This window comes from Cynoglossus semilaevis, chromosome 18, assembly GCF_000523025.1.
Source record: "Cynoglossus semilaevis isolate Cse_v1.0 chromosome 18, Cse_v1.0, whole genome shotgun sequence".
Classification (NCBI taxonomy): domain Eukaryota; kingdom Metazoa; phylum Chordata; class Actinopteri; order Pleuronectiformes; family Cynoglossidae; genus Cynoglossus; species Cynoglossus semilaevis.
Window position 1 is genome coordinate 3,707,621 of NC_024324.1, and position 10,558 is coordinate 3,718,178.

Sequence of the window (10,558 nt, forward strand, 5' to 3'; positions counted from 1 at the left end):
TGTGCAAATGCCTGCAGACTCAAAAAGTGTGACTGCAGGGCATTCACTGGGGAATTCACTAAGCTGCTAACACTGATGTGTGTAATCCCACAATCAGGATGAGTCATGTGTGTCCAATCATTGGCCCCAAAACCAAAAGTGAGCATGTTAAGTTTGGATGAAGGCCATAAACTAAATCCTGAACTCTTGTTTTGGGTATTCGGATTTTGACCCAGGGACTAACTGGGACAACACCACCAGCGATAAGTCTATCATTGGCCATTTTCATTGTCAGAAGTTTCCTTTTTTGGCTATTTTTTATTCATTTTCACCATCATTTCATTAGTTCAGTGTTTTGCCTACCTGTTTTCTACATAGTTGTTTGCTAACGCTTAGGTTTTCTTCGCAGTTAGAGTGGCACTGTAGTTTGATGCAGAAGGTTCTTAGTCTGTTTCTCCCCTAATTTAAGGAATTTTATTTTATTCTATGATTTAAATTTAAAACCAAGGAGCTTGAACATTTTGTAATATCACTAAAAGAAACGCGGTGGTGGAGAGGAAGTGAATCTGATGCTCAATCAAAAACATCTCGAAGGCCAGGGCCTTGCAAAAGTTTTCTGTGATTATGCAAATATTTGCAAATATCATCTATGCAGCAGCAGATGTCTTTCATGATTTGTCTCTGTTTAGGAAAAAAAAAATCACTGCCTCACTTACGGGCAGCTTGACTTTTTTTTTTTTTTGTTACTTAATTCCTGATTCAGAGGAACTAAACACAAAACAGGCCAAAAGATGAGGTCTGAAGCTCTGATAGAGACCAGACCTCGCTGCACAGTTACTCTCTCTTTTTAAAAAGCACTTAGCATTCACTGCCGAAATGATAAATCACTGAGGCACAACATCAGGAAGGGTTTTCAGGAGCTTTGACAGGCGGTTTTAAATAGTTAGCGTCGGTGTTTACCACGGATGACGCCCATTTACAACGATGACAACGGTTTCCGAAAAAATGGGGTAAGAACGGGAGGGGGAATATATATATATATAACATTTGGTTTTGCCAGAGTGAGAACTCTACAGGAAGTAAATACTAACTCAAAGGTTCCTGTTTCAGGATCTTAGTGATGTGATTGGTCAGGGCTCATTAGTAACATATGTATTGAGCAGTGTCAGAGAAAAAACTTGGTTTTATTGGGGGTGGTCAGTCGACTTAAATCCAGCGGTTGTGAAAGCGTGTGATCCATAAACTTAAAGTTCCGAGCAGCAACAGTACATGTCACTGTTAATACAAAACACATTTTAGTTCAGAAAAAACTTAATGGCCAAATTTGGAAACTCCAACATATGTTCAGACTTTCTGGAAGGAGCTGGATTTGATCCTATTAAAATCAAGTACCATTTTATTTTACTGCATTTTTTTTTTTTGCATTATTCCTTTGAGCAAAACAAGTTATTTTTTATTAATTTCTAATCACAATGGATAGAGGTCAGCTTCTTCTTAATGCATTTCAAATGGCTATTCAAGCTTTTTTTTATTTAAACCCTACAACACTCAGTAACTAGGTTATTAAAAAGGCTGTTTTTTAAAAAACATTCAAAATCTCTGTTAGCCATTATTTTTTACTGAGAAATCGATATTTTGCAATATTTTATATTTTATGTTTGCCAAAGTGAAGAAAAAAAAAGAATCTATGAAAAGCTGAAAGACGGCAAAATATAAATTGTTAAGTGAAGCTTATAGACAAATGTAGCTAATTTAGAGGAACTGGCTTATTTTAAACGCACTGAAAGTCCCTTCAGTTTTCCCAAACTCAGCAGTTCACAGCGAGTCCTGGCACTGGTCCTAAATAACTGGGACATTACTTGCTGTAATTGTCCCATGTGTCAGCTGACGAGGAGATACCACAAAACTTGGCAACCCTCCACTATTTGCCTAACTAAAGGGCTTGTCTGTATTTTTCTTCTTTTGTTCTGTTTCGGTTGGTCTCATTTTTGTCATTTGGATCGAAAGAGGGCTTTTTATCACAGATCCAGATTAAACATGAGTCACGGTGACTCTGCGCTCTTGAGTGCAGGGGCAGTTAACTGCGTACGTGGGGAGTGACTTGTAGCGGGGTTAGGTGAGGCATCAGAGGACTGGGGACATGTTTATCTGAGACCCTTTCCAAGCAAAACGTGGTTACAGTGACCGGCGCTTAATCACTCTATCTTTATCTTCGAAATGCTGTCATCAGGATAGATTAAAACCATATCTGTGAGAACTGTACCAACTGTAGGACCACAGATTTTTAAGACAAGTAACTGCATGGATGAATGGCTCAACCGCAGTGTGGAGTTTAAAGAACAACAAGAAATGACCCTGGAAAAGTAACAAGAAAAAAAAAGTGATATTTCACAAACATATTTACTTCTTACTACAAATTACTTTTATTTTATTAAAAAACAAAAACTCTTCATCCTGAAAGTGCTTTCTAAAGATCTAAGCTCACCACACGTGTTTCCTTTCATCTCTGCAACACAGTGATGGCAACAACTTCAAATCTACTAAGTGTCCACATTCAGTCTTTGTACACCTGGCAGCCATTAGCCTACTGAACTGCAGTTTGATTGGCTCATTGGAGAGGTTAATCACCCTGACCAAGGGTTTGCTTCCTACTGAGGGGCCACAGAGGTGTTAGCCTGGCTGCAACCTGCCTTTACATTATTATTATTATTATTATAGTTTGTCCTATGATTTAAGACTCAGTTACATCAGTGTAACGTGTCTTTTTTTTTGCTTCCCATTCTTGCTGGTCAAGTTTTGTGCAAGTAGGAGAGTAGGAGGTTCTTTTGTCCACTAGCGTAGCATAAACAGACGCTGCATTTGTGAGTTCATTTGTGTTTGTCCTTGTTGAAGAGATAACACTTAAAAAATACGTCTCAATTGAAGAAAACTTTAATCTTTTAAAATAAAAAATATGTCTCAATTGAAGAAAACTTTAATCTTTTTTAAGAATCAGCAGTGAAGAGCAGGGAGACATGACTGGAGATATAAATGATTAACTGGGAAATTAACTGGATTGGGAAAGTGAGAGGTCACCGTGTCCCGGACTGAACGTCTTTGCCAAATTTTCTCCTTAAATCTAAATCCCCACATGAAAAACATCTAGAATGGATGTTTCTGATTCTGTTGGGAACTGGGTCTATTACCACACACTGGAAAAGAGAAAAAAAAAGTCTGCTTTTAGGAAATTGGCTTTCCAGAACGAGGCGACATTTTATAAATATGTTGTGGTTGTGTTTAAATAACAGAATATATGTATTTAGTTTCAGTCTTCATTTTTGTTTTAGGTTGTTTTGTTGAAGTAATGGTTCTCAAGGGTCCGGAATATGTCAATACGTGATTTACAAATTTGAAATTTTCTAACCCAGGTTTTCCCAGGTAACTCCAGGTTATAAATCTGCTTTTATGCAGATGATGATTGTTTTTACCAGTTTAGTTTGGTTCGCCTCAGAAAAAAAAAAAATCTGCAACTACTTTCAATGTTTTTAGATAATCACAGTGTACTGTACACAGCAAGTACAGCTGGTGTTTTTTGGCTCAGCTACAGGATGATCATTTGTGTCCAGTTCATTTCTAAAGCCAAAGTCAATACAAGTCATCATAAAGAAGATAAAAAAATCTTCATTTTCAGCATATTTTTTTCGGCACTTGCGCAAGTCAGCATCGCGATTGTTTGTTTTTCTTACACAACCCCAATCATCCTGCAATTTTCCTTATTTTCTATCACAAATCTGACTCAGCTCTTAGATAAGTTAAGATTTTTCATTAGGTTGAAGTTTTTTTTTTTTTTTTTCGCTCACCACACGTGTTTCCTTTCATCTCTGCAACACAGTGATGGCAACAACTTCAAATCTACTAAGTGTCCACATTCAGTCTTTGTACACCTGGCAGCCATTAGCCTACTGAACTGCAGTTTGATTGGCTCATTGGAGAGGTTAATCACCCTGACCAAGGGTTTGCTTCCTACTGAGGGGCCACAGAGGTGTTAGCCTGGCTGCAACCTGCCTTTACATTATTATTATTATTATTATAGTTTGTCCTATGATTTAAGACTCAGTTACATCAGTGTAACGTGTCTTTTTTTTTGCTTCCCATTCTTGCTGGTCAAGTTTTGTGCAAGTAGGAGAGTAGGAGGTTCTTTTGTCCACTAGCGTAGCATAAACAGACGCTGCATTTGTGAGTTCATTTGTGTTTGTCCTTGTTGAAGAGATAACACTTAAAAAATACGTCTCAATTGAAGAAAACTTTAATCTTTTTTAAGAATCAGCAGTGAAGAGCAGGGAGACATGACTGGAGATATAAATGATTAACTGGGAAATTAACTGGATTGGGAAAGTGAGAGGTCACCGTGTCCCGGACCGAACGTCTTTGCCAAATTTTCTCCTTAAATCTAAATCCCCACATGAAAAACATCTAGAATGGATGTTTCTGATTCTGTTGGGAACTGGGTCTATTACCACACACTGGAAAAGAGAAAAAAAAAGTCTGCTTTTAGGAAATTGGCTTTCCAGAACAAGGCGACATTTTATAAATATGTTGTGGTTGTGTTTAAATAACAGAATATATGTATTTAGTTTCAGTCTTCATTTTTGTTTTAGGTTGTTTTGTTGAAGTAATGGTTCTCAAGGGTCCGGAATATGTCAATACGTGATTTACAAATTTGAAATTTTCTAACCCAGGTTTTCCCAGGTAACTCCAGGTTATAAATCTGCTTTTATGCAGATGATGATTGTTTTTACCAGTTTAGTTTGGTTCGCCTCAGAAAAAAAAAAAATCTGCAACTACTTTCAATGTTTTTAGATAATCACAGTGTACTGTACACAGCAAGTACAGCTGGTGTTTTTTGGCTCAGCTACAGGATGATCATTTGTGTCCAATTCATTTCTAAAGCCAAAGTCAATACAAGTCATCATAAAGAAGATAAAAAAATCTTCATTTTCAGCATATTTTTTTCGGCACTTGCGCAAGTCAGCATCGCGATTGTTTGTTTTTCTTACACAACCCCAATCATCCTGCAATTTTCCTTATTTTCTATCACAAATCTGACTCAGCTCTTAGATAAGTTAAGATTTTTCATTAGGTTGAAGTTTTTTTTTTCTTTTTTCTCTGGACGTCTCTGGAGCCTGAGCTTTCGCAACTCTCCTCACTTTGAGGGTCCCGACGTTAAAACCTCGAAACGTTGATGAATGAGGGTGATTACCTGACTGTTTCAATCTGATGGTTATTGTTGCAACAATATTTACAGGTCATTACGCTATTTTTTTTCTCTCTCTCTAACAAACAAGCTGAATTACAGCAGCCAAATCATCTGTGGTGATGATTATGATAATGACGATGATGATGATGATGATGATGATGATGATAGCAAACAGCCACCCCCCCTTGCAATTATGGTGACCTCAAGTCACAATAAGAGGTAAAAAGAAAAAGGGGCTAATTTCACAACATTATGATGCTGAGGTTCAGTGGTTACTGGGTCAAACCAGACTTAACCCTGAAGGAGCCGCCAGGAGGATTGATATGTTTACAATAAAACTCTGATACGTTTGATACCACATCACAGAGCGCGGCCTGGGTAGTGGAAGGGGATTTTTCTTTTTTGTCATCTGAAAACATTTATGAATATACTGTAAATATTTTTTATTCTTTATAAAATGTAACATAGAATTTTGTCCCTAGTCTCAAATTTGTTTAGATGAGAAAAAATCTGACAACTTGAAGTAGGGTTAATGTTATCTTATCTTATGGAGGCATTCAGGATTTTTTTGTAATTCTATCTTAAATAGGAAGTAAATAACAGATTATTGTAACTAACATTTCCAATTTTTTTAAGATTTTTTTTTTTTGCATTTTATAAGCTGTTTTTAGATTGTTATGCTAAGTCTATTATTATTTGATCCAAGTTAAGTGTAAGTCCAGTACTTAACTAACATTTCCAATTTTTTTAAGATATTTCTTTTGCATTTTATAAGCTGTTTTTAGATTGTTATGCTACTTTTGGTCCTAATTTCCATACTTGTTTATTGAATGCGTTTCACAAGTGGTAGCCATGTTGCCAGCCTAATTCTGGTTTTATAAGAACCACATTGATTTGTGTATGCAATTATAAACACGTATAATACACAGTATTTATCAGTACAGCAGGAACAGGTGACTCTGGTCCAATGTGCACAGCAAATTATTTCCACACGAGCAACCAATCAGATTTGATTAAGGATCCCACCTAAAATCTGGACTGTTGTCATACTTTGGGGAAATAAGTTTTATCATCTGGTTTTCAGATCCACTAATAATATTGTTTCCACATTCAGTACTTGCAGAAATCGGGAAACAGATCAGATTCCTTTTATCGCTTGATTGACACTGGCAGGTCTCATTTTTGGTCAAACTGTGGCTCTTGTAATTTGACTTGTCAGTGAAGACCCTGACGTGACAGCGGAGCAGCGCCGGCTTTGTTGAAAGTGGCCTGCAGCGCAGTGAAAACACATGAGAAAAACGCAGCAAAATAATGAAGTTTTCCCAGTACCATTAAACTGATCATTTCTTAATGCTTTAATGGCTTTCCTGGGACTCTGAAAACACACATCATATTTCTTGAACTACCCTTGTAGTCCAGCTCTGCTTCTTTTACAACCACGACACCTCTGGCAGACACCGAGACACAGCTTTGGAGACCGTGATGTAGTCTGCAGAGGAATTTGCATTTGTAGAATTTAAACAAAAACATCGCAACTGGGACCTGAGGGTGAAGAGAAACAGTCCTTATATTATTCAAAATACCAATAATCTAATTCCCAATAATGTGTTGACGTAGGTGCGAGGAAGTTGGGTAAAGAAAGCACCAGACGGCCGAGGGAATAGAGATGGATAGAAGCTCCGAAGTGAACTTAAAGTATTCATTTAAATTTTGTGTGCCGTACGTGATGGTGCGAGATTAACTGCATCACGTGAGCCCTTTGTCAACATTTGTCCGACTCGCGCTGACGTAGCCTGTGTTCCAGTAAACCACCGCAGATGAGAGAAAAGAATCCAAAACAAACGCAAACACCAGCCCTATCACTCACCGTGACGCTCATGTTTCGCGGGCGAAAAAAAAATTGCAATCTGAACAAGTCACGGATTATCTGACATTTAAAACACAGAGAGAGGCCAAATACGAGGGAGAACATAAAAGCGTGGCAGCGTCGGTTTGTTTGGGGACCCGGTCCCTGCTGTTTGGTTTGGACCTTGTTTCAGAGCAGAGATCTGTGATGTTTATTCCAGGGCTATTTTTTTTTTCAAGAACCAATCTATTTATAGAGGGTCAGCATGTTGATTGGACGGCAGTGCGAGCGACCGGGATGGCCGGGGATGCCCTTTGTTATTCTCACAGGGGCAGAAGCAATTACAGTTTGGTTAATTTATGAGAACAAAAGGTTAAGTGTGGGATAAGTGAAAGTATGTGTGAGGCTCAGGCAGGATCAGAATGTGAAACTGTGTCTAAATGATGGTTAGTGTTGTCTCCTGGACAAACCCTTAATAAAATCTCTTAGGATCTTTTTTTTTCTGTTACAGGGGTGTCAAACTAATTTTGGTTCAGGGGCCACATACAGCCTAATTAGATGCCAGTTTTGGCCCGCGGGCCGTATATTCAACACCCCTGTTCCAAAGGTTAATAATAGGAGCATAAACCTGAAAGGCACAGACGGATAAGAGGCCACAACTCTTAAATTTAAATTCTAAACGTAAGGCGCTTTTTAGACGAGGAATGTCGTTTCTGAAGTGCAGACGAAACATCGGACTAACCATTAAAAAAAATGCCTGATCTAATTCAGAGGAGTTCAGAGCAGTGTTTTCCACACGGATATATATATATTGAAATGTTGCACACTTGTGGTTTTTATCTTTAAGTGTTTAGTTTTTGTAGAGGCAGTAAATCCTGGTTTAATACCATCATTTTCCTCCCGATGTAGAGGTGTGCAGAGGGAGTCATGAGGACTGAAGTCGACCCCAGATGGATCTGGTTTGAACCTCACACTGTGGTCAAACAAAACCTCAGCAGTGAGAGAAACTCAAAACAAAAACCTCTCATCTCCTCCACTCTGATTGAAATCCATTTCTTCCGTCCTCCAGAGTGCACACAGCAGAAAACATTCCAGGTACAAATTCCGTCGCGTCGGAAACATTGTAAAGTGAAACCCGCTGTCGTCGCGAGACGATCCCTAAAATTAGACACGGCAACGACCTTAATGGATCGTCCGATGTGAGGAAACACTTGAAACCTATGCTGAATGGATGTGAGAGGCTTTTAAGATACAAAATTCCTCATTCCTTTATTTTGTAATCCCAAGATGTTTTCCGACCAAAGGGACTTCTTATCAGAGAGAGCTGACCATAGAGTGAAAACTTCAAAATTAGAGATGTCAGACCTCCTCTGCCCCCCCCCCTTCCTCTCTCTCTCTCTCTCTTTCTTTAGAAACCAGCGGGCGGATTCTTTTTTTATTTTTTTTTTGCAGTAGTTTTCCACGTCAAAGTGAGGCCAAGCATCTGCCATACTGTAGTTTGAGGCCTGTTATCATTAACCCCCTCCCCGTCTGCTCCTCTCAAAAGAAAACAATGAAGCTTCACACACACACAAAGTGAGTGGAAAAGTTTGCTACGGAGGAGACAATGACAAAAAAAAAAAATTATTATGGGTCTGCGGCGAAATTTGCAACAAGCCAAATCTCACCACAGACGTCACTTATATATGTGAGACACGTTATTTTCATATTCATGCATATTCATGTTAAAGCCATACATACTGTAGTATGTATGGCTTTAACATGTGGGTCTGATGTGACTCCACTTCAAAGTGGACTCTGGACCTAGAACCCATCACATCAGTTAACTGCGTGCATTTGACACACACATTTAGAGAGTAATAAAAAATAAAAAAGACTGTTATTTTGGCCTGTTTTGGTAACTGGGGTCTCCTTGGTTTAAAGTTTCTGTAATGGTCACAACAGTGAAGATTGTGAAAACATGAAGGCGTTCAAGGGGCTACAAAAAGTACAAAAGATGAATGAAAATCAGGGCATGAATACACAAAATTATAGTCAATAATAATATTACTACCAGGTGCCACCGATGGTCCCCAAGCCAAGGGTTTGCACTCTATTACTACCAGGTGCCACTGATGGTCCCCAAGCCAAGGGTTTGCTCTATGATCAGTTTTTACCTGTAGTTCTGTTTCTCGCTGCCGATTTTAAAGCGATCGTAAAGAGAGAAAGCCTGGTGTCCGTCCCAGTCGGTCAGTTCCACACGGAGGACGTACTGCCTCTGACTGGTCAGCTGGTAAACGTATTCGTTCCCAAGCCAATGTTCTGCAGTGACGCTGCCAAAACCCTGCAGAGACAGAAGGCCAACAGAGTAATCAGCATGGAAATACCGTGGAGAAAGTCGTTTTTTTTTTTTGTTTTTTTTTTTCTAAACAAAAACCAGAGATTATCTGTGAGGAGCTCTCCCAGAGTTTTCCCAGAGACTTGTGGAACGACGAGGAAGAATTTTGTCATTTCAAAATAGAATCTGGTACTGATAACAAGTGTAATTTGATTTACTTTGTTTTGACAACATTTTATTTGCAGCTGTGCGACGCTTAAGCCCATCTCATCAACACATTCAACAATATGGTTTAGGTTTAAAGGCCAGGTATTGACTTATGCATTTGGTGACCCAGTTTCCTTTACCTTTCATCATGGGCGCCATTGTATTATTTTTTCCGTTTTTTGTCATTTTCTTACCTGAAATGACTCATTATTACTATAGAAATGTAAAACAAATAACAAAATAATCCATGTAAACCATTCAGATAGAAAATCAAAAGAAAACACAAAACCTAAAATAAACAAAAAGCACCAGAAACTGACTAAAAACAGGCAAAAAAATAAATAAAAATACCAGGAAATACTACAGGTTTAATCAATTTAAAACAAATATTTGGCTTATTTTTGGACCCACGTTGAACATAGTCTATCTTTTAATCATTTTTTATATATTTTTCATTGAGTCAAAGATATTTTTTTAAACTTAATTTGTTTCTTTTTTCTTCTTTTTGCTATTTATGTTTATTTATCTTTAACTCACCACCTGCTAATTTCTCTTGCGAACCCACGAATCGTTACGGCCTTGTATTGATTTACCCATCGAGAACACAGTGTAAATGAGTACCAGGTGACTTGGACACACACACACACACCTTTTCCAGTGCAGTCACACATGCTAAAGTCATTATTTCTTGAAGGCTGCGTTCGCTGAACGTACGCTGGATTAAAGGACGCTCCTTCAAACAATGTTCAGCAGAAGGTTGAGCGTTTGGTCACAGGCAAAACGCTTCTGACAGGAGCCAGATTGTAGAGAGAGAGAAGTGGGATGACATTACAGCTCTGGCAGGATGGTCTGCAGAGAAAAGAGAGGGAAGGATGGAAGGGTGGAGGAAGGATTGGAATTGTGTGTTTGTGCTTAAAAGCGTGTTTGGTGATGACGAATGCAGAGAAAGAAGGAAGGGAAAGTAAATACGGGG

The 10,558-nt window shown here is 38.5% G+C and overlaps 1 protein-coding gene across 1 annotated transcript in view; it reads right to left on the reverse strand.

Annotated features, from left to right (window-relative positions):
• Positions 1–10,558, reverse strand: part of LOC103394045 (angiopoietin-1) — a 30,201-nt gene that overhangs the window by 6,031 nt on the left and 13,612 nt on the right. Inside the window, exon 5 of the mRNA XM_017041291.2 lies at positions 9,218–9,384. Coding sequence (XP_016896780.1) covers positions 9,218–9,384 — 167 coding nt within the window. The remainder of the gene's footprint in view (positions 1–9,217; positions 9,385–10,558) is intronic.